Source organism: Boleophthalmus pectinirostris, unplaced genomic scaffold, assembly GCF_026225935.1.
Source record: "Boleophthalmus pectinirostris isolate CB_2022bp ecotype Guang Dong unplaced genomic scaffold, ASM2622593v1 HiC_scaffold_12, whole genome shotgun sequence".
NCBI lineage: Eukaryota > Metazoa > Chordata > Actinopteri > Gobiiformes > Gobiidae > Boleophthalmus > Boleophthalmus pectinirostris.
In genome coordinates this window covers 8,372,817-8,398,638 of record NW_026571018.1, presented here as the reverse complement: position 1 = coordinate 8,398,638, position 25,822 = coordinate 8,372,817, and the positions used below count along the sequence as shown (strand labels likewise).

Here is a 25,822-nt window from a genome sequence, read left to right as displayed (position 1 = left end):
TGTAAAATGTAGTATTTTTGTAACATGCAAGCCGCTTTTTTGTCACGTTCAAAGTCGTGCATGCGCTGGAAGGCCAAGGCAAAAAAAATAAATAAAGAATAAAATAAAAACAACCACGCAATGAGTCAATTTTTTTTATTCAAGTGATGCTTCAAGTTATAAATGTAGAATGTGATATTTTTGTAACATGCAAGTAGCTTTCTGTTCAAAGTCGTGTGTGGGAAGGCTTTAAAAAGTGTGCACAAAAACAGGCTTTTGTTTTGAATCAAATCTGAATAGGAGTTATGAAATGGTGATGATGACATAGACTAATATATAGACCCGTTAAAAGGTGCATTGTGTAACTTTTCTGGTGGAGGGACCATCAAAATACTTTTCTCCATGAAGATGTTATTGCTTTTTCTACAATGTTTCATAGTATGGCATTAAACGTTTCTATCTCCATGAAGACCAAACCAGACAAAGTTCAGGTCAGGGGCCTCATTTATAAAGCTCGCGTACGCACAAAGTATTGAGTAAGAGCTCTTTACGCCAACTGCGGGATTTATGAAACTCCTCCTAACCCGGAATTTAGACCAGAAGCATCAACAGCACATAACGTAGAAAGAGCTGCATACGCACGTACCTTTAAAACTTTTAATTTACACCAGAGGCAACGGAACCGCTCCTGTGACTCCAGCCTCTGTGTATTCTCACGTTCAAACACTAAACAATGTGTATTTTCACGTCTTAACACTACACTCTGTATTCTGCATATTCATATGACCCGTGATGTCATGTGACCCATGATGTCATGTGATACACTTGTTTTGACATGGAGAGACTGTGCCTTTAAAATTTTTAATTAATCATATCTGTGCATAACATCAGAAATATTTATATGACAATAAACGTATTCCATAATCCGCAAGACTTCCACCTCAGTGGGACCAAATGCAGTGGACCTGAGAGACGAGAATGTGAGCGGTCAGCAGGAGCAGAGGTGGACGCTCGTACCTCAGTTGAGGCGTGGGAGTTTACTGCGGGAAAGACGTGAGCAGGTGTGAGAAAACATCGGGTGTGCTGTGGGATGGGAGCGCATGAGACAGACACTGGTCTTAAACGAACGCAGAGAAAAAAACTATTAAAGGTTAATGTGTGTGTGCATGCACAGGCTTACAGCGGTGTGTGTGCGTGAGAGGGGCACACGTGTGCGCGGAGTGTTCACAACACAACACGTCTGGTCCTGGTCTCAGTCGTAGTCTCAGGCCCGGTCTGGTCCTGGTCTCAGTCCTGATCACCCGACAGTCTACACGGGCACACCTCCGGGCCCATCCTGACACTCAACCCTGGTTTAGTCCTGTTTCAGTCCTGGTTCAGTCTGTACGCGGGAATAATGAAGAAAATAGTTTTTTTTTTTTTTTTTTTTTTTGGAAGGAACGATACATGGATTAAAGAAAAACAACTAATATGAAATTCATAACAACCCTTGTAACCCTTGTAAATCAAAATCACATTATCTTCCTGTCAGAACCCACTGTTTGCAGACCTACCACAATAAACCATCTCAAAAATGTCAAACGATTGTGATAAATGATTATAGATTTACTTCTGTTGCTGCTTTTGTAATATTGTGAAATTAGCCCAGTTGTCCCGTCAATAGTCCCCGAGACCAAAGCTCCATCATGGGACTTTGAATGGCGGATGTGACAAGGCCCCAGCTCCGCCCCCCCGCTGTTCGAACGATGACTGCCACGGTTGTAAATGACTTTTATGGAGCAGATGGAGCGGAATATGAAAAATCCACAGGCATTAAAGCATCATCTGCAACTGTACCAAAGCAAAGCCCGCCCTGGTTTCTTTGCTGTAAACTCATTTGGAGGAACAGACTTTGACTTGAGATGTTTGTGAGCTGTAGTCATTAATCACACCCGAGTGTTATTTATTTATTTGTTTACGGAAAGATTTGAGTCGAAGCAGTCTTCCAAATCACTTTCTCTTGTCTGGTTGGAGCTTGTGCATACGTTTTAAACCCACATTCCAGCTGTGTGCTTAGTTAATGTTCTGTTTTAGACACTGAAAGACGTTCATCATCTTCCAAATAGACACAAATAACTGCTGTGCTTTGACGAGATCTAAAAAAGAAAGAGCATTGACGGAGTTGCCTGCTACGTTAAAGGTTTACTGTGTAACTTTTCAGGTGGAGGGTCTGTTAATGCTTTCTCCATGGAGATGTTATTTCTTAATATTGTATTTTCATATATTTTAAAATAACAATTATATAAAATAATTTCCAACTTCATGCAGGTTTAATTGAGGCTACTTTAACATCACTGAACAGAACTAAACCAGGTCTAAACCAGGACTAAACTAGGACTAAATCAAGACTAAACCAGGACTAAACCACGACTAAACCAGGTGTAAACCAGGTCTAAACCACAACTAAATCACGACTAAACCAGGACTAAACCAGGTCTAAACCAGGACCAAACCAGGTCTAAACCAGATCTAAATCAGGACTAAACCAGGACTAAACCAGATCTAAATCAGGTCTAAATCAGGACTAAACCAGGACTAAACCAGGACTAAACCAGATCTAAATCAGGACTAAACCAGGACTAAACCAGGTGTAAACCAGGTCTAAACCACAACTAAATCACAACTAAACCAGGTCTAAACCAGGACTAAACCAAGTCAAGTCATTTTATTTATATAGCACATTTAAAAACAACCATAACAAGTTGCATCAAAGTGCTTTACAGCATATCAAATATTACATAGACGAGTTACTTGATGCATAAAAATAATAGTTTAAAATAGAGCTCATGGGCTGTTAAATGCCATCTTGAAAAAATGTGTTTTTAGGAGGGTTTTAAAGTGAGATAGGGAGGAGCAAGGGGAAGAGGGAGGAATTCCAAAGCTTGGGGGCAACAACAGAGAAGGCTCGGCCTCCCCTGGTTTTGAGGCGGGATGGTGGGATGGACAGGAGGTTGAGCGAGTTTGACCTGAGAGACCGAGAGGCTGTGGGGGGTTAAAAGATCAGTGATGTATTGTGGCGCAAGTGAGTTAAGTGATTTAAAAACAAATAATACAATTTTAAAATCAATTCTGTATTTAACAGGTGACCAGTGGAGTTGGGCGAGGATGGGTGTAATATGGTCTCTCTTTTTGGAACCGGTGAGCGTCTGGCAGCAGCATTTTGAATTAACTGTAACCTGTTGATGGAGGATTGTGGGAGGCCTGAATATAGTGCATTACAATAGTCCAGTCTATTTGTTACAAAGGCGTGAATGATTGTTTCAAAGTTATTGAATGATAGGATTGGTTTTAATTTGGCAATTTGTCTGAGTTGAAAAAAGCTAGTTTTAACAACATTTGCGATCTGTTTGTCAAAGTTTAAAAGAGAGTCCATAAAAACACCAAGGTTCTTTGCTGAGGTTTAAACCAGGTCTAAACCAGGACTAAACCAGGACTAAACCAGGTCTAAACCAGGACTAAACCAGGTCTAAAACCAGGACTAAACCAGGACTAAATTAGGACTAAATCAGGACTAAACCAGATCTAAATCAGGACTAAACCAGGACTAAACCATGACTAAACCAGGTCTAAACCAGGACTAAATCAGGAATAAACCAGGTCTAAATCAGGTCTAAACCAGGACTAAACACGACTAAACCAGGTCTAAAAAAGGACTAAACCAGATCTAAACCACAGACTAAACCAGGACTAAACCAGATCTAAACCACAGACTAAACCAGGACTAAACCAGGTCTAAACCAGGACTAAACCAGAACTAAATTAGGACTAAACCAGGACTGAACCGCGACTAACCCAACTTTTTGTTTGTTTTTCCTGTATTTTTGAGCAATAAAAGCATCTGTTCAATCTCATACTGTGGAACAAGCAGGTGATGGACCCACATCCAAAAAGTTACACAGTGCACCTTTAAGAACGCGTTGTGTTCTTATCTTCTTAAAGTGGAAGTGAATGAGGCCCAATATTATTAGAACTGCTGCCCCCTTTAAAAGAAACATCCTGTCTGAGTATATTCAGTCACGTAAAAGAAGTCAGCTCACCGAATTTACCCCGTGGGATTAGGAAAGTTTAATGGAATTGAAATAGCATTCAGATACACTGTGAAACTTTCTCCGATAGTTCTACAGAAGTATTTGACTCTGTGTGTCTGCCTTATAGACACTTGTTAGTCCCGTATGATAGTTTTGCTTTTAGACCTTAAAGTACGTTTGAAAGTGTTATAGTTTGACATTTAAAGGTCCTAAGTTATGCAAAATGGACTTTAAAAAGAGCTTCAAAATATGCCAGGAGTTGTGTTTTGTTTCATTCACACATGTTTGAGTAACGCTGCATTATTAGTCTGTCTACATCTCAAAGTTTCAAGGGTCAAAGTTCAAAGTTTATTAGCTTAGTAGCTTATTGTCACATTCTTCACATGTACTAGACACACAAAGGAATCGAAACTGCGTTTCTCTCTATCGCATGTGCACATGTAGTGGTAGCCTTCAAGTGAACAGCTACGTTTTATCTTTTGGTCAGTAGATTGACACTAGACTGTGTTTTTCTGATTACAAGTCGCACTTTTTTTTCATGGTTTTGGTGTTTCCTGCTGGTGCGACTTATATATAAAAATTATATATAAGTCCTGAACCAGCAGGAGCAGCTCCGATTCAGATCGGGGAGCGGTGTTAGGTGCCACGGCCTGAGAAGCCCTGTCCCCAGGAAGAGCCAAATGTGCAAAGGACAGATCGCTCAGAACAACATATAACCAAGCAAAAGAGTTTCGCGCTTCTGTCTGGATGTTTTGCACCACATCGGTACCAGCTGCACGGAACTCATGCTTAGGGTCTGGCTCCACTGCATGTGCCTATTTCACCCAACACAAGCGTAAAAATTGCAGCTTTTGGACACGTAACTTTTAGAATGCATGGAAAATGAATAAGGGCAGCTCCACTTCTCTCACTAGACGCGTGTGTGGAGCAGCACGTCCTGCGCGCGTAGATTTCAGATTTTTTGACGTTCTACGCGAGCATAGGCGCTTATCCCCATCAAAATACACAGAGAGCATGAATCTATTGTCGTATACGTCAAGTCAGAAACAGAGTCAATAGACCCGGAAGCGCCCTCATGATCTCTGTGTCCATTTTGTATACACAGTCTGTGGTCATAAGGCATGCCATCTTCGTGCGCACGGGCGTTGAACCCACACCCTCGTCTTCCTCTCCTCGCCGCTCGGGAGGCGCCATCTGCAAGTCGCCTTTGATTTGGCCCTGCCCCAGATCTGCCGCCTAATGAGCTGAGAGCTACAAATCAATAATTCACCCGAGTCTGAATCGCATCCAGCCTCATCAGAGTCACTTTCATAATCAAGACCTTTCACGCGTCCAGACACTGCTCCTCGCGATCGACTTCGCTTCCTTCTTTTTTACTGGTATTTTTTAGAATTTTGTACATAAATGTCTTCAGAGTTAAAGATATATATATTTCAGCTAAAGCATTATTGGAATTTGCTATGAAGAATGCACGATAATGGAAGAGAAAATAAATCTGATGCGTCAGAAATGTTTAGTGCTCTGAAACTGTCATTAAAAACCAGTGCAATGAGGAACTGAATCCATGTATCATTTGTTCTTTTTTTTTTTTCAAAATCAAACCAAAAATACGAAAATGAAATAAGAAAACAACTACTTTCTTCATTATTTGTCTCCAAAACCAAAATGAAAAAATGGATAACGATTTGTTTTTTTCAGTTTTCAATTTTGTGTTTAAATGAATAATGGTAAAAATGGATAATGACCGTTTCCCGTTTCCGTGACTTAAACTGCGATGCTGGACTGAACCAGGACTAAACCAGGACTAAACCAGGACTGACCCCAGGACTGACCCCAGGACTGACCCAGGACTGAACCAGGACTAAACCAGGACTGAACCAGGATTAAAAGTGTTGGGACAGGCCCAGAAGTGCCCCCGCGTAGACTGTGGGGTGATCAGGACTGAGACCAGGACCAGACCGAGACCGGAACCAGGACTAAGACCGGGATTGAGACCAGGACAAGGACCAGGACTGAGACCAAGACTCAGATAGAGACCAGACCGGGACTGAGACTGGGACTGAGATCGGGACCAGACTGAGACTGGGACCAGACCGTGACCAGGACTGTAACCGAGACTGAGACCGGGACCAGACCAGGACTGAGACCAGGCCTGAGACCGGTTTAGTCCTGGTTTAGACCTGATTTAGACCTGATTTAGGCCTGGTTCAGTTCTGGTTTAGACCTGGTTTAGTCCTGGTTTTAGAGACAAATTATGATGAAAATAGTTGTTTTTTTCATTTTCTTATTTTTGGTTTTATTTTGAAAAACGAATGAACGAATGATACACGGATTGAATTTCAACCTTTTGCCTTTGATTGCTGTATTTGCAAGTCGGCATTAATACACAAATGAGAGCAAAACATCAGCATCCCAAAGAGTTTACTAAAATAAATATATAAATACAAAATCCTAAAAAGACCAGGAGCAGTGTCTGGACCCTGAAAGGTCTTGATTACATAACTTTCTTTTGGTAAACTCTTTGGAATTACGATGTTTTGCTCTCATTTATGTATGAATACTGCACTTGGAAATACCACAGTCAAAGGCAAAAGGTGATAATTCCTCCATTCTGAATTTATTTGGTAAAGTTGCTCCGGGTTTAATGAAGGTTTCATCGCCGTGGCTGTACAATAAACTTTTCTGACGCATCTGATTTCGTTTTCCCTTTCGTTATTGTGCGGCGTTCAAAGCAGATTCCGTCAGTGTCTTTGTTGGAATATATTTTTGTAAATTTGAAGACATTTCTCAGGCAATTTTTGCAATGGAGTGAGGTTTTAAATCCTTTTCAAGAGCGGAAGGTCATTCGGAGGTCTTCATAAGTTTGTGATGGATTCAAAAGACTTAAATGTGCGGCTCCAATCTCTAAAGCGAAGACGGGGCGCTTAACTTTTGATAACGTGAACTGGTTTAAAGAGGCTACACTTCGCTTACATCTGCCTTTGCAAAGCCTAGAATGCGGGTTTCTTGACTTCTGTTCGGTCTTTAAAGGTGCACATGGTGTGACATTAAACATAAATGACGGGTGTTCTTGACTCTCCACAGATCTGACTTGTAATGTAGAGTAGTGCTGTAATGTGCTTGTGTCCCTCGTGATAAACAGTGTTGGGGAGTAACAGATTACATGTACCAGAGTTACGTCATCAAAGTACAAATTATGAGTAACTGTATTCAGTTACAGTTACTTTGTTGAAATAAATGGATTACACGGTGGTATTTTCCCGTTTTCACATTTTGGGCTATATTCCCTTCTTTTTTTTTTTTCCCCTCTGTAATTCTACTCATTGCTGGACAATAAACCAGGTTTAAACAAGGACTAAACCAGGACTAAACCAGGTTTAAACAAGGACTAAACCAGGACTAAACCAGGTTTAAACAAGGACTAAACCAGGTTTAAACAAGGACTAAACCAGGACTAAACCAGGTTTAAACAAGGACAAAAGGACTAAACAGGTTTAAACAAGGACTAACCAGGACTAAACACAGTTTAAACCAGACTAAACCAGGTTTAAACAAGGACTAAACCAGGACTAAACTAGAAAAGCACTCAGAGAGCGCAGACCTCCGCCAAGGACTACCCCCATTTTTTATATAAATTGCGATAAAATCAGTCTTCTGGATCAGATCCGGATCAGCTTTTGGAATATGAAAGAGGATCCCATTGTCCATCCCTGAGTCAAATTTCATGGGGTTTGGTCAATAATTAACCGAGATATTGAGAAACAAAATTTTTGGCCCCATTTACCACAATGTTAACTAAAATTTCAAAGTGATCCAGAATCCAGGATTTCTTCCAGATCACCCCCAAAATGAAATCAGTTCTTCCTTTTCAGATTTCCAACAAATCCTGAAAATTTCATCAAGATCGGTCCATAACTTTTTGAGTTATGTTGCTAACAGACAAACAAACAAACAAACAAACAAACAAACTGACAAACGCCGGCAAAAACATAACCTCCTTGGCGGAGGTAACCAGTATTAAACCAGGTCTAAACCAGGTCTAAACCAGGTTTAAACAAGGACTAAAACAGGACTAAACCAGGTCTAAACCAGGACTAAAACCAGGGCTAAAACAGGACTAAAGCAGTACTAAAACCAGGTCTAAACCAGGACTAAATCAGGACTAAAACCAGGTCTAAACCAGGACTAAAACCAGGTCTAAAACCAGGTCTAAACCAGCACTAAATCAGGACTAAAACCAGGTCTAAACCAGGACTAAAACCAGGGCTAAAACTGGGTCTAAAACCAGGTCTATACCAGGACTAAATCAGGACTAAAACCAGGAATAAACCAGGACTAAATCAGCAAATCAAGTAATCCAAAGTATTCAGATTATGTTACTCACTTTAAGTAATTTAATGGATTACGTTACAAACTACATTTCTGGTCAAAACCATATTAAAATAAAGAACACAAGACATAAACAATAACAATAATGAAGCTAATTATTACTATATCCCTAATACCAGTTCAAATATTTCAAAGCCTTAAAATAAAAAAAATCTCACAATTTCACAATTTTAAAGGTGCATTGTGTAACTTTTCTGGTGGAGGGTCCGTCAAATGCTTTCTGTCTTCATGGAGACCAAACCAGACCAAGATACAGGTCAAATGTGTGGAGAGGCAACCTCGCTCACAGTCAGAATTCCAGTTTTTCTAGGTCTTTTTGAGCCATAAAACCACTTGTAACTTAATAAATGTAAGTTAGAGCTGTTTAATGTCATACTGTGGAACATTTCAGAGCAACGACATATCCATACAAACAATCAGGTGACGGGTTTCCAACCAAAAAGTTACACAGTGCGCCTTTAAATCATGAAAACCCACCATACGCCGTTCAAATATTGCCCTGCTCTTTTCTGCTTGACTTTGGGTATTTGCCGATTTAAAGAGGTGCTTAATAGTGACTCTGTGCTGTAGCTTAGTGTTAGCTCAAGTGCTAATGAGATTACACAAAGAAAAGTGCGCTGGAGGCTCTGTAGACGCTTATTACAGGGAAAAAAAAACCAAAAAAAAAAAACCCTCAAACCATCCCGAGTGCAGCTGCAGGGAGTGTGAACCCCGAATGGGAAATAAGCACAGCCCATTTAAAATGCTCTCAGATGAACAAGACGAAGAGATTTGAACCAAGGCAGCTGGATATATTGTGTCGAATGGGATACTGTCTATGACTATGGAGCTGTGTTTGAATGCTCATTTAATTAAAAATAATATCAGATTCGTAATATGTGCTGACAGAGACACTTGCGTTCTAAAGATAACAATAAGATTTAAGGTGCATTGTGTAACTTTTCTGGTTCCGTCAAATGTTTTTCTCTGTGGAGATGTTATCGCTTTGTCTGCAATGTTTCACAGTGTGGTATTAAACCTTTCTATCTTCATGTCGATAAATATTATTATTTATATTTATTTTAAGGACATCACAATCGCATTAGACAAGTCAGATGCATTGCTTTGAGTGTTTTAGCACAAGTGCTATTTTTCAATAGTGCCTTCGCTCAATTTCATTTCTCTCCAGCGACTAGGTCAAGAAGCAGAATACACTAGTACTTCACACAGGCCGCATCTCTAGACCAGAACTAAAACCAGGTCTAAACCTGGTCTAAAACAGGGTTTAAAACAGGTCTAAAACAGAGTTTAAAACAGGTCTAAAACAGAGTTTAAAACAGGTCTAAAACAGGGTTTAAAACAGGTCTAAAACAGGGTTTAAAACAGGTCTAAAACAGGGTTTAAAACAGGTCTAAAACAGGGTTTAAAACAGGTCTAAAACAGGGTTTAAAACAGGTCTACAACAGGGTTTAAAACAGGTCTAAAACAGAGTTTAAAACAGGTCTAAAACAGGGTTTAAAACAGGTCTAAAACAGGGTTTAAAACAGGTCTACAACAGGGATTAAAACAGGTCTAAAACAGTACTAAAACAAGATTTAGCCAGGACTTAACCATGCCACATGGACTGCACACCGCGCCTCTTCCCATACGCTGCTTCCCTCAACCCCCTCCAGTCCATGAAATATTGTCGGATATAAAACTGGTCCATGGCGCAAAAAAGGTTGGGACCACTGCATTAGACGGTTTGCAAAAACCCCAGAAGTGCAAGTTCAAGCACCAGCCGATCAGCGAAGATACATACATTCTGTGTTGGCGACAATTCCCAAGATCAAGGATTTAAAGATGGAACAAAGAGAATGTTTGGTGAATTTTATCAAGGGGAAAGATGTTATTATCCTTCTTCTTAGGGGAATTGGTAAAAGCTTAATATACCAGTTCACCGCGTTAGTGGCGCATTACAAACGTCATGACCAAATAGCAGTGATTGCTTAAATAAAAAAGTACCCACCTAGCGTTGAGCAAACAAATCGTAATGCTGCAAGGTCTGATGGTCTTGTATCGCAGTTAAGACAGTTAAAAAAGAATTTAAGATTATTAAAATTGGTAAGATTTTCAATGTTATAAAGGTTATGTTTCTTTAAAAACTCACAGTGGTGCCAATGTCGGGGCTTTTTGTTATGGACCTTAAGGGTCAGTTTGTGAAATGAACAGAGCGTGGTTGAGGAAGTAATAAAACCATCAGCAGTTATTTTTTGTGTAAGGTTGAGCTGTTTAATGTGACATAGCCATAGAAACAGGCAAGTCACAGACCAAACGAAAAAGTTACAGCGCAAGGAACAGTGTGTGGACCCCTGAAAGGTCTTGATTACATAACTTTCTTTTGGTAAACTCTTTGGAATTCCGATGTTTTGCTCTCATTTATGTATTAATACTGTACTTGTAAATACCACAGTCGAAGGCAAAAGGTGGTAATTATTCCATTTTTTATTTATTTGGTAAAGTTGCTCTGGGTTTTAATGAAAATTTTATAGCCCTGGCTGTATAATAAGCTTTTCTTAACCATCAGATTTGGTTTTCTCTTTCATTCCCAGTCAGAATTGACTGTTTTTCTAGGTACTTTTGAGCAGTAAAACTTCTGTAATTGGATACATGTAATGTAGAGCTGTTTAATGTCACACTGTGGAACATTCCAGGCAGAGTAATGACATATCCATAGAAACACGCACGTGACAGATCAAACGAAAAGTTTGATCTTTAAACGATGCTACGGCAAAAAACTGTCAGTAGATCTAAACTGAAGCATAGATCAGTGTCAAGTGTGATTGTTTCATCTCATCTCCAGATTTTGTAGATTGATTTTCTGTTTCTTGCCTAATAATAAATAATATAACTACTATAATAGTGGGATACTCAAAGTTAGATTTGAAAAAAAAAGACCGATAATGGGCTTCAAATGACAAAATAGTAGAAAATGTGGGTAACTTGGGAATAACATGCAGATTTGGAGTCCTTTCATTTTGCCATCAGTTTGATATTTTATCTTTCTTTGTTGAAACTTGCAATTTAATTCAAATGTGTCAGATTCGTGTTGGAACCTTTGAGTCCAGTAATTATTTTAATTGGATACATGACAAGCTGAGGTTTTAATTATCCCGTAAGAGACACTTCTTTGTTTTTCAACTTTCAGAATTCTCCTTTCGACCTTGTTTTGATTTAATTTCAGAGTATTATATTTTGTCAGAATCTTCTAAGACACACAAGAGGTCAAAAAGGTACAAAGTAAATGAAGTGATTTGTATGCACTTCTTCCATTTTTACTGTTGTGTAAACATAATTTTTAACATTGATATAAAACAAATTAGCAAATATTCACATAGTTCTACAAGTGACAAACACTCTGTGCACTGATATGGACATTTTGGGTCAATACTGATAAAAGTCAAGCACGTGAATATCAATTGGTACTGATACTGGGCCGATACAACAGTTTATCCCTAGTTGACAATAAATACCATATTTTTCGGACTATAAGGCGCACTTAAAATCCTTAAATTTTCTCAAAAATCAACAGAGCGCCTTATAATCTGGTGCGTCTTATGTATTAATTCTGGTTGTGCTGACTGACCTCAAACTGATTTTATGTGGTACATGGCGCTCAAATATCTGTCAAAATGTTTTAGTACGACTTTGGTAAACTACGAAGCCGCACCGGTTGATGGATTGTCGAAGCATTACGGCTGCTGTAGTCAGGAGCCTCGTGGAATCGTGTCCTTTAGTCCAACAGGTGCTGACCGCATCAGTGCACAAGGAGCAAGCTTTTTTTTTCAGTGCTTATAGTTTATGCAAATTAGACATGTGGTTTTATTTTTCATTTCTGTAAAACGTAAACAAATGTGCATAAAGCTGCTTTAAACACATTATTAGTCAGTCTATATTTGAGTCGTCCTCATAGGAAATAAAAAACTTAAATGATCCACCCACATTCACATTCATAATCCACATTCACCAAGACAGGGAGGCAACGCCGGGCGAATTACGCCACAATCTGCCAATGGATCGTGGACGCCTGGGCTAAGGGATCAGTCTCAAGTGTCGTCCCTTTGTTTTGCTTAATGTGCCTTATAATCCGGTGCACCTCCATTCATCCATCCATCCAGATCAAGTTACAGGTCAGATCTGTGGAGAGGTGACCCCACTCTGTCACAGTCAGAATTCCCATTTTTCTAGATATTTTTGAGCTAAAAAAGCAAAACAAAAAACACGTATAATTGAATAAATTTAAAGTAGAGCTGTTTAATGTCATACTGTGGAACATTTCAGACAGGGCAATGACATATCTGCAGAAACAAGCAGGTGACGGGCCCCCAACCATAAAATTACATAGTGCATCTTTAATGAAATGTGACAAATGTGAATGAAATTAAAGAAAAATACTAACACTGTGGAGTAGGGATGTAACAATAACCAAAATATCGTGATATCGTATCGTAAAAGGTCTCACAATAATATCGTGGGCTGTCAAAATATATCGGATCACAAGTTAATTTGAGTAAATGCATTAGTTTATGGTAGTAACAGCTAAGAAATATAGGAAACTACATATCCCATCATTCATTTCAGTGCAGAAAACATGAAGAAATATGTTAATTCTTGGGATTATTACAGTATTGCTTTGCATTGAGTCTTGTTAAGGTATTTTAAAAGCAATAAGTATCCTTTCTACAATAGCTTCTGGGCCCGGTCAAGCAGAAGTAAACTGCAAGGCCAAAAATTCAAGTTAATGCATCTGATATAAAAGATGTATTCAACAGATACATATGTACTCTAGTTTATGAAACTGTTTACCTTTTTTCTGTACCATTTTTGGTTCTAAAGTTACATACGTTTTAAACAGACCATGTATGAAACATGGAACAAAAATTATTTCCCAAATTTCAAAGACCTGCAAATCATGTAAATAAATGGATGTATTTCATCATATCTTGTGTTATTCCATCTTTGAACTGTTGATGGAGGTACATGATTTTTTTTTTTTTTATGTATTTAAAATGATAAAAATTTGCTTGGAAGGACTGACATATTTTATAGAAATATTGTTTCCTTTCATTTTGAAGTAATATTAAAGTATTCAGAAGAAAAAAGCAACAAATTATGTAAAATCCTGCACCTTCTACTTGCTTGCAGTTTTCCCTCCGTTACTTTTCCCTCCGTTACCATGACCTTTCTTAATAAAAAATCTCATTACTCAAAAAGTAAGAGGTTTTTCAACCTAATCTTGTACCATATGGTAGAAAACTATATGAAGCAAATATTCAAACCAGTTTGTTAAGGATATGTAAGTGAGAACCACTAGTTATCACTGTTTGTATTTATTGCCCAAAAAAGTGCTGCATATTTCATTCCCTCCGTTACCGACATGAGTTTTAAAATTTTTTGTCAACAACTTGAAAGAATATCACAGGTTTAACTTGACCCTGTTGGAGTGTAACTCTTTCCTACATTCTGATACTTTACTTATTTCAATAGTCCCTCTAGTTTCTGAATAAGAGACATTTGAATGTCAAAAAAATCTGCCCGTTTCCCTCCGTTACCGTTCCAAAATATTGCAATAAATATCGTAATGTGAGATGCATATCGTGATAATATCATACCGAGAGATTTTGATATCTTTACATTCTTATTGTAGAGTGGTGGCAGAGGTTTCCACCAAACTGTAGCTTTAGATTCAAACAGAATGTAAAAGAGACTGGCTGGTCAGGAAAGTTTTATGTCAGGGAAAAGATTGTGCACAAAATGATGAAGTTGAGTAAAACATTCCCACTTTAGATATGGACCGTCTGTCACTCAGCTCTGCCCGGCCCACGTAATCATCTGGGCGAGACTCAGATGAGATATGGAAATACTTCTATGAATATTTTAGCGACCAAACTTTCCCTGCAAGTTGTTATAGTTCCTCTTGATTGGTTCTGAAACATCTTAAGCGCTTTGAATATTACGCTATTTTCAGATCTATGTTATAACGTAGTTTTCTCAAATAGTAGTTTTCGCAAAATGGACTCGGAGTTGTGTTTTGTTTCATTCACACATGTTTAACACACAAATCCTGCATATTTAGGCTTAGAAGTTCTTCTCGCAAACAGAAAACACTCTGTTCCACCTCACGATGTGGTGATATAGGACGTGCCCCACTGTGTTTTTAAACTCTGTACACCTTCACTAGAATCATTTGGATAATTTCAGCCCTGGAATTGCTGAAGAAATGGTAAAATGTAGCTGTTAACTCAAAAACAAGGTGGAATAGAGCAGACTGATCATGCTGGATTACTCAAACATGTGTGAATAAAATGAAACACAAGTCCAGGTCTGTTTTTGAGGAGGTAATGACATTCTAGCAGGGCTTAAAAAGGACTTACAAGACTCCGTTTTGCACAATATGTGACCATTAAGTGGAAAGATGTAAGCTAAGAAATGCCCAAACTGGAAATCTATACATTTTACTGATACCAAGCTCTGACAAGAAGCATATAAGCAGTGATTTATTGCCCATTGAAAGAGCCGTACTAGATGTTTTTACCTTCTTAAAAGTGTGAAAAGCAGAACTGGTTTATTTTTAACGATTTACAGTGGTGCAAAGTTATTCTTCACTTTCTTAAAGGTGACTGCACAACTTTTCTGGTTGCAGTCACACTACTGCATGTTATTACTGTGCCTGGGCTAGAGTTGCCAGGGATGCAGAGGCGGAGCTACTATTAGGCAACAGTAGGCGGCCTCCGAGGGGCCCCGAGACTGGAGGGGGCCCCAACCAATTGCCCCTCAGTGCCACTAATGTCTAGTGTTGGGGAGTAACAGATTACATGTACTGGAGTTACGTAATCAGAGTACAAATTATGAGTAACTGTATTCGGTTACAGTTACTGTTTCAGTGAGTGGTAATTGGATTACAGTTACTTGGTTGAAATAAATGGATTACACAGAGGTATTTTCCTGTTTTCACATTTTGGGCTATATCCCTTTATTTTTTTTATTTTTTTTCCCCCGGTAATTCCACTCATTGCCGGACACTAAACCAGGACTAAACCAGGTATAAAACAGGTCTAAAACCAGGTCTAAACTAGGTCTAAACTAGGTCTAAACCAGGACTAAACCAGGTCTAAAACAGGATTTAACAGGACTAAACCATGCTGCGCGGACCATGTCTCCTCTTCTATCAATAATATTTTTTATACGGTTAAGTAAAGTCTGGGCTTTTCATAGTTTTTTTATCAGACAAAACATCTCATGTGAAGATTTCCTCGTCTTTGCTTCTCTAGAGAAAATCAAGTAATCCAAAGCATTCAGATTATGTTCCTCACTTTAAGTAATTTAATGGATTCCGTTACAAACTACATTTTGGGGTATGTAATCTGCAATCTGTAGGGGAATACATTTTAAAAGTAACCTTCACAACACTGCTAATGTCCAAGGCCTCAGAGCAATTTGATTTTCTCTCAGTATGGCATTAAATGAGAGTAGTTTACTTTAAAACAAATAAACACCATCAAAATAGTATCTGATTGTCAAATCTATTTTAACTGTCAAAGCGTTTCCCCCCGTTCATGTTGGAATGGACGAGTCAGCTTGGCCCTGATTTAAACATAATTACAGCATAATCATAATCATATGTAATGGATGTAAACATAAATGTAATTGTACTAGTAGGGGTGGGCGATATCGATATTTTAAATGATATTTTTTAAACTCGATATGGATTCAGACATATCGTATGTATCGATATAATGCTCATATTCAATTCTGATTTCGCCGCTTCGCTTGTTTGTCTTCTCTGTGGTTGCCTCCACGCGCCCCCTCCCCCCCTCCCTGATTTTGCTGCGTGTCTCATTCTCTCCTCACTACCACCGTGAACACCGAAAGTTGCTGCCAGTGAAAAACTTCAAGCACCACGAACCTTTTCTACCATTTACAGACAAGGCCATCAGCAGCACATCCTCATATTCCACTGAGTGGTGTCCTTTAGTCCAAAAGAAGCTGAACGGCTTGAGAGGCACAAGGAGTGCACTGTTTAAGCAAATTAGCCATGGAGTTTTAAGTTTTGTTTCTGTAAAACGTAAACACATGTGTGTAAAACTGCATTAAGCACATTATAATCTCAAACAGGCTGATATATTTTTTTCTCCAGATCGCCCAGCCCTGTGTACTAGTAAAAAAACAAAACTACTTTCAGCTCTGGTTATCAAGTAGGCTGCTGAACTAAAAAGATAAGTTTTCAATTTGCCCTAATTCAAATAGAGATGTGTGTGTCTCAAGAACAATGGGGAAAAACAGACCATAAATATTAAAAAAAAACTGAAATGGTTTGGCACAAATACATGTACCGTTACACCTCTATAATTTTGCATATCCAAAATATTACATCTCCCATCTGAATGGCATGGTAAAGTTACCAACAGCCAGCATGCAAACGGCACACTTCCTGGTTTACGGATGATAAAAATGCCAAAATAATTAGATGTGAACACACAACACACACAATCAAAGCACCAAACTATTACTTATCACAGGGAAAAGAAGTTACATATTTTGTTCTGAATGTTATGAGAATTTCCGAAAGAAGATGTCTAACGGATTTGAGGGACATGTGAAATTGGACAGATTTTTTTACGCTCTATGATCCGGTTCCAGTCTCTTCTGGATTTGAACAGACTGGCTGGTCAGGTCACCAAATTGCGCTGTACAAATAAACTTGCCTTACTGTCACTACTATAAATTGATCTTTTTGATGTGTTTTTTTCTTGTGATTGAACAGTGCCTCCTGACGATCCGGTGATAGTCGGAGCTCCTGTGGTGAGCCTGAGAGCCGGGGATCACCTGAACCTCACGTGCCACGCCGACAACGCCAAACCTGCCGCCTCCATCATCTGGATCCGGAACGGGCTGGTGCTGAGCGGGGCCATGTACTCCAAGGTAAGGCCTGGGGTCCACTTGTACGACTGCTTATTCCAATGGCTAAAAAAATACAAAAAAGTGGTATTAAAAGGCCTGTATTACGCTGATCTTTGTTATAATGTTGTTCCCTCATCACAAACAGACCTGGAGTTGTGTTTTGTTTCATTCACACATGTTTAACACACAAAACCTGCAGATTTAAGCTGAATATCTCAAACGGGAAACACTCTTGTGATGTCATGTGGTAATACAGGAAGTACTCCACTGTGTTTTTAAACTCCATACACCTTCACTAGAGTCATTTGGATAATTTCAGCCCTGAAATTGCCAACCTCTACTGAACAAAAAAATAAAAGGTAGCTGTTAACTTGAAAACTAAAACTACATGACAGAGCATTTTGAGTTCTGGAGCATATAGACTAACAATTGCCACATTTACACGAGAGCTTTAATTCTGAATAAAAGTAATTTAATTGTGAATAAAACTGATTCTGCTTTAAAAAGACGATGTAAACCAGGGGTGTCCAAACTTTTTTCATCAAGCGCCACATATCTAAACACAAAGCAGTGGGCCGTAGACTAGAGCTCAGTACAGCGAATAACTGAAATATGTGTATGTTTAAACACGTTAGAATGAACCATCAGTCTTTATTCATGCTAAGATCCTTAAAACCACACACTAAATATTAAAAACTGGCTTTATCAAGGTAGATTTTCAAAAAACTTGCAGTAAAAAGTTTACTTTTCATTGATGCAAGGCAATTTGGACCAATTCACCTGGAAGCCTGAGGGCCAAGAAAAAAATGTCTGAGGGCCGCATTTGGCCCCCGGGCCATAGTTTGGACATGCCTGATGTAAACACTTAATTCTTAATGAAAACAATTATTCGGAATTAAACTTAATTTCGTAGTAAGTGGGTGGTTTATTCCGATTTGAAAGCTGAATTAATTTATTCCTCAATCATGTAAACGTTTGTTCTTGTTAATAATGATTCCGGTTGTTCAGTGCATGCTCGTTGGGTCGCCCTTCTGACCCGATCCGGACGATCTGGCTCCACCAGTCCTGGCTTCGGACTTTCATCCACTGCTCTTTGGATTTGTGAGCGGGATGCAGGAGTGGGCAGAGGCAGAGCAGCCGTCGACTCAGTTTGTCTTCTTCCTCCCTTCTCCGACACTCTTCCCTTCTCCTCCTCAGCTGACAGACGTAAAGAGTGATGATAAAATTCTCGAGCCACTGCTTGATTATCATTGGAACGACTGCGAAAAAAGTTTGGATCATGTCTGTGTCTGTGGTGTAACGACAAACCGAGATGACAAAAAAGCCAGTAGCAGCTGAAGTGTGTGTTTTCTTCCGGTCGACGTAAATACATTTGTGTCTCTGTCCAATCAGAAACCTTCCCCACCCCTACACACTGAGCGGAATTAAATAAAGACAATTTAAAGTGTTTTCCATGTAAACCTCAAATCTGAATTATTATTTCCGTGTGTAAACTTGAAGGAGAGTACTGTTTAATTCAGAACAATCAATTCGGAATTAAAAGCTTTACTCAAACAAGTGTGAATGAAACAAAACACAACTCCAGTTATGTTTTTGAGGATGTCACAACATTCTAACACGGCTTAAAGCTCACAAGTGTCCATTTTGTGTAATACAGGACCTTTAAATTACATCCACACCGACATAACATAGCCATCTTTCTCCTTCCGCCTCCAACGCAGTGCCTAACCAGCTTGAAAAATGTGTCGAGTTGCTTGTGTTGTCATGGCGGATGAATTGGACACACACAGGAGTGAGTGGTGTACCTGCACTGGCGTGGACACCAGTCATGCAGAGAAATTACCCAGCTCTCCAGCGGGGCCCTTGACTCCCTGTGCAGCATCTGTCTGTGTTTACCTCCGAAAAGGTCTCGTCAAGACACCGGATCAATACTCTGTTGTTAACAAGCAGTCTGCGCTACAGTCCATCCATAAACACTTACATGACCAGACAAGGTACAAAAAAGTATGAAAAACAGCTACATGATACGGCTGTCAACAGTTTGAATACAGATGTAGCAATAACCGAAATATTGTGAAATTGTATCGTCAAAAGTCTCACAATAATATCACGGACCATCACAATATATCGAATTATACGTCTCTTTGCTTTAATTCATTTTTCAATGTGCCAAACAAAGAATCTGTGCATATATTCGCTGCATCATTGTATAAGATGCAGGGTTCAAAGTGTGAGAAAAAAATTTGCAGCTTATAGTCTGGAAATTATTTCAATTCTTTGGATGCTGCCAGAATCAAAGGCTTGTTGATGTTTTTTTTTTTTTTTTTTTTTTTTAAAGGAAAAAAAACTTACATTTATTAAATTACTGCTAAAATACCTAGAAAAACAAGTATTCTGACTGTGAGCGGGGTCGCCTCTCCACAGATCTGACCTGTAACTTGATCTGGTTTGGTTTCCGTGAGGACAGAAAGGTTTAATACAAAGCAATAACATCTCCACAAAGAAAAGCATTTGACGGACCCTCCATCTGAAAAGTTACACAATGCACCTTTAGTTCAAAAAGAGCTAAAAAAAGAAAAAAAAAGAGGGAACTACATAGTCCATGATCCTTTGCTCTGTTCAGTGCAGACTACATGAAAAAATAACTTACCGTAATTCCTGTACTATTGAGCGCACCTGAATATAAGCTGCATCAACTACATTTTACTAAATTATACTTATATAGATGGCACCAGAATATAAGCCGCAGGTGTCCGCTTTTGTCGTCTTTTTGCTTTGAGTCAGTTCATCACGCTGCCATCGCCAACATCTCATCATTGACTCACTGATGTCGAGCTCACGTGCAGCAGCTCTGTTTCCTTCTTAAAGCAGGGGTGTCCAAACTTTTTAAATCAAGGGCCACATATCTAAACACAGACGAAGCAGAGGGTTGATCGAGGGCCATAGACTGGAGCTCAGTACAGGGAATAATTGAAATATGTGCATGTTTAAAGTGTTAGAATGAGCCATCAGTTTTTATTCATGCTAAGAAAACTTAAAACCACACAGTAAATATTAAATAGTAGCTTTATCAAAGTAGATTTTCAAAAAGCTTGCGGTAAAAAGTAAATTTCTAATTGATGCCATGTAATTTGGGCCAATGCACCTGGAAAATTTGTCTGAGGGCTGCATTTGGCCCACAGACCATAGTTTGGACATGCCTGACCTAAAAGCTGCGTCATCTGCATTTCTTCGTGTGTTTTCCATGAGGAGTAAATAACTGTTGAAAGAATGAGAGCCTCGCACATCAGTTACTAGAGATGGTTGCGTTGGAGGAGAGGGAGCAGCCCAAGAACAGGCAAAACCTGACGAAGGCCTAGTGCTGAAACGTTGCACGGTTTGTCCTAGTAAATTTCACTATTTGCAAGTACGATGGTGTGCGTGGATTTTTCTCCATGTTCCCGAGTAAATAACTGTTCAAAACACAATCATCTTCCTCAGAGCATCACCCCCGTCTCTCTCCGTGCACTACTATACATGTCTCCTGCAGAAAGAGCCGCTGTACTCTTTCTGCATGAGACTGGTATCATGTCAGTGTCTTGTAGGATTTCAGCAGATTTCAGGCTAGTTCTATCAATCAGGTATGAGTGGACGTCCGGCTACTGAAGTTTGAGATGTTTCTTTTTGTCATTTTCGCTCTTGGGTAAGACGTATCCCCCTCACCAATGTTCATTTAGCATCATAACTTATTTATCACATGCCGATAAACAGTTTTACTGCTGAAAACATCGTCAGCTAGTGTAGCAACTTCATGTAAACCCTATATCCATGTGTTATCCGCACAGACGGCGACGCTTTCTACTCTCAGGCTGCGCGCATCTGCTGCCAAACCATGGACCATATATATGAATGGACAATGTGCCAAACAAAGGGTCCGTCCATATATTCGCTGCATCGTTGTATAAGACGCAGGGTTCAAAGAGTGAGAAAAAAGCACAGGCTTATAGTCTGGAAATTACGGTAAATGTTAATTCTTTGGATGCTACCAGAGTCAAAGGCTTGTCAGTGTGTTTTTTTTTTAAAGGAAAACCCTTACATTTATTAAATTACAGCTAAAAAATACGTAGAAAAACAGGCAAGTGAGTGGGGTTGCCTCTCTACAGATCTGACCTGTAACTTGGTCTGGTTTGGTTGAAGATAGAAAGGTTTAATACCATACTGTGACAAAGCAATAATATCTCCACGAAGAAAAGCATTTGATGGACCCTCCACCTGAAAAAGTTACACAGTGCACCTTTAAATGTGTAGTTGTTAAATCAGTGTTGTACTGTACTACTACTATTTTATAATGTAGCCTTAATTATGCTTGAAATCAAAGTGACTGACCCTGATCTGAGACTCATTAGCTCCTCCTCAGCTCTCCTCTAATTGGGCTTTAAATGATTCCAACTGCAGCCCGGCGCAGGACTCCGCACTAAGGTGATTCAAAGTAATTAGGCTACTACATGCATATATTTGCCTGTAATTTAAAAAACCATGTTACCATCACACGGTTTTGACACTGCATTTAGCTCATTCTGGCACAAAACAACAATTACCAGGCCAGCCACAACCGCACGCTTCGACAAAATTTGACAAAGACGAGCGGATCTGACGAGTGGAGAGCGGATCTGGAGTTTTGTCTTTGATTTCTGAGGGTGTGATTGACAGGTGGGTTAACCAATCAGAGAAACGCGTGCTCCATTCTCGTCAAAAAACAAACATGGCTGCTTAGACATTAAAAAAACTGAGAAAAATCAACATAAAGGATTGAGAAATAGTGTGGATTTTTACAGAATCAACAACCAAGGCGCCAAACTATTACTTATTTCACGTAAAATAAGGTTTCATAGTTTCTTCTGAATGTTACAAGAATTTTCGAGGGATGTTTTCCACATTTGGGAGACACGTGTTACAAATTCGTGGCAGTTTGGACGAAGGATTTTCATGCTCTATGATCCAGTTTCAGTCCCTTCCGGATTCAAACCGACTGTAGAAGAGACTGGCTGGTCAGGCAAAAGAAACGATACAAATTGCAATCAGTGGTGGTTTATCGAAAACTGAGTTCTGGAACTAAGCCTATTATATCACGTTATACTATGAGCAGTGAGAACAGATCTTTTTCACAACAGCAGGAAGTGCCACGATGTAGGTTAAACGTCACTTCCGGTTAATGTTTTTTCTATGGCAAAATATCTGTGGAAATGTCTGGCGTATTTTCCACTAGCTTCATAAATCTGCCCCATCATCAAATCTTCAACCAACAAAGCCCACAAAGGATAAACATGAAGAATTTATCCACAACTATCAAGGGAAAAAAGACAAAAACATAAAGGCAAACGACTCAGTGAACTACTCCTGAGCAAAACTAATGTTATGGTCATGAATAAAACATAAGTAACTTGTGCAGTTTAAATATTAGACGTGATCTGTGAACATCTGTAACATTCGAACTGCACAAATCTCTCTATCTATGCCAATATTTACATCATGAAATACATTTTTAAGTTTAATTCAGGAATCAGTCTGAGTTCACAAATTACTTATTCACAAATTACTTATTACTTATGTTTTATTCATGACCATAACTTTAGATTTGCTCAGTAGTTCACTAAAGTGTCGTCGTTGTTCTCCTTTATGTTGTGTTATGATAGTTGTGGATAAAGTTTTCATGGAAGAATATTTATCCTTTGTGGACCTTGTTGGTTGAAGATTTGGTGATGGGGCAGATTTATGCGAGACATTTCCACAGATATTTTGCCATTAAAAAAAAACATAAACGTAAGTGACATTTACCCTACATCGGGGCACTTCAGGCCGTTGTGAGAAAGGTCTGCATTTGAATATTATCTTCCTTCTCTCTTTTTCAGTGTGAGCCTCGTCATTTTGGTCTTAAAATGTTCATATTGTTTTTTTTTCGTTTTTGTTTTTTTTGCTATTTCTGTTAAAAAATAAACAACAACAACAAAAATCATAATATGGAGCTTGGGTCTGTATTTGCCCTGTAACCACTGGCATCACAAGCTTTATTTGAGTGGAGTCGAACGCTATGGGTGACGTCCAGACTGTAGGGCTTAATACTCAATTTGTGAAATCCGATGTTTTTGCGAGGTCATTCACATTTCCAATTAAATGCGACTTGTATGTGATCTCCAGTGTGAACATTAAACGGCCCAAAAGTGTCCCGCATGTGCACTGGAGGACACGATGACGTCAACCGCAGTGAGCGTGCTCTGTGTTTACGGAAGTTGTCCAAACATGGACACGAGCATTGAGCACCTGGAGATTTTAAAGTTCCTCTCGTACCGGAGCCAGAACATGAACAACTTACTTGTTTTAAAGAGGAGAAGGAGAAGGACGAGGTTTTTGGCCGTGGTGTTTTGTGGGGCAGCGGCAGCGACGTCCGTTGAAAGGAACGTGTGGATGTGGAGACGTAGCCAAGAGTGGTGAGTGGTGATGTGCTTCACTTCAGTGACACGGAGTTCATTAACAGTTTTCGTCTACTTCAGCGCAGAATAGTGATGTTTGTGGCTTGTTGATAACGTGTAGGTCGAATGAATGGGCTTTGGCCGTTCACACTGAAGTCGCATGTCAAAACATCGGGTATGTATCGGTATTAGGAGCACATATCCAAGTGGCCTGTGTCGCATTTGAAAAAAATCGGATCTGTGTCCTTCAGACTGTCATTAAAAGATCAGATACAGGTCACATAGAGGCCAAAAAATCTGATTTGGGTCACTTCAGGCTGCAGTCTGAACGCAGCCTTAGTTCACTTTTTCATACAGTCTATGCATAGAACACCCCCAGCGCGATGTCACTGTAAATTATCTATTTGAAAGACTCTTAACTATTGTACATTGCCCAGCTTCTGGCATTGGCCCTTATTATTTCAGGCGCCAATGAGTCACCCAAAATGCAATCTCCCAATACATATTTATATAGTTTCTGTGCATTCTATCCACCAGAAACCAGAGACCTATTTTCAAGATCCATATATGAGTTTTTATTAGGTGCAAATGCAGGTGGATCTGACAAACAGTGAGCTATGTTTAGTGCTGCAGCTGTGGCGTACAATGTGGTCAACCCATAAACAGAGCTGTAATGCGATGCCTATGGGCCGGCGGGAAACAGGTGTGCACGAGAAACTGGATGCTCATTTGAACAAGTATCGATACAAAAAAAAATATCACGTTCACGGGACAGAAATGAACCTTTTTTGAATAGAAAAGTATGATTTTGAGCTGTATCAAAACAAGTATACAAGCACATAAAATAGTTTACATGGACCGCAGATACACCGATATAAGGCCACATGGTGATACATAAAAGTACTATGATTTAATGTTCAAAATCAAATTCTGTGAGTTTTTTAGTTAACATCATTGTGTTGGACTTGGTATTGAGTATCAAGTCTGTTTCTTAATGTTGAAATAGAGTTTGAAATGTCAGTATCGTGACCGTACCAAGGACTAAAATACATGTAAATTTAGAAGCTATAAAAAGCTTGACATTTTTATCTTTCACAATTTATGCAAAAGTATGATCACAGAATTATCCTTTTTTTTTTTTTTTTTTTTTTACTGAAATGTAATCTTTTGCAGTAATAATAGTAGCCTGATTCATCAGCTGGTTTCACTTCGCGGAAACCGTCTCACCTCGCAAAATTAGGATTCAGTCGCTTAACGGTAGGCGGGTACTTTTTTTTATTTAACCAGTCGGTGCTATTTGGTCGTGACGTATGTAATGCGCCAAATCCCATAGGAAGAAGGGCAATAATGTCTTTCCCCTTGATAAAATTCACCAAACATTCTCTTTTTTCCGGTTTTAAATCCTCGATTTCTGAAATTGTTGCTAACACAGAATGTATGGCTTTGTCTACTTCCACAAAAGGGACCCAGACAGACGCTTGTGTTTGACGTCATGGCTTCACCGCTCTTTGCTGATCGGCCGGTGCTCAGTTTACAACTTCAGGGATTCTTGTATTCCAATTCCTGATTTCATCGCTGGAGAAAAATGATATTGATCGGAGGCACTTGTCTAGTAATAATGATGATTAGCCTTTAAGTGTAACTTCTATACTTGCTTCCATAGAGATGTCATTGCTTCACTTGGAATGTTCCACAGTGTGGCATAAACACTTATATCATAGGCATAAAAGGTAGACAAAATAAACTCAAGCTTCAGCCTACACCTTTTCAGTCAGTGTATGTTAAATATTAAATATGACTGTGAGAATATACTTGTGACCGAAATAAATAAATTAATCAATCAAATCATATTCATTTACATTTTTTTTTTTTATTACTAAAGAAGAAAAGTTAAGAAAAAAAAAAAAAAAAGAAAGTGACCTGTATGTTTGTCTCTATGGAGATACGTTTACTTCTATACTACTACTATTCATATTGCTTTTTTAAAGGTGCACTGTGGACTTTTCTGGTGTAAGGTCCGCT

General features: G+C 39.1%; 1 protein-coding gene across 1 annotated transcript in view; it reads left to right on the top strand.

Annotated features, from left to right (window-relative positions):
* Nucleotides 1–25,822, top strand: part of LOC110156406 (kin of IRRE-like protein 3) — a 319,679-nt gene that overhangs the window by 86,250 nt on the left and 207,607 nt on the right. Inside the window, exon 4 of the mRNA XM_055148711.1 lies at nucleotides 17,218–17,375. Within this exon, the coding sequence (XP_055004686.1) occupies nucleotides 17,218–17,375 (158 nt within the window). The remainder of the gene's footprint in view (nucleotides 1–17,217; nucleotides 17,376–25,822) is intronic.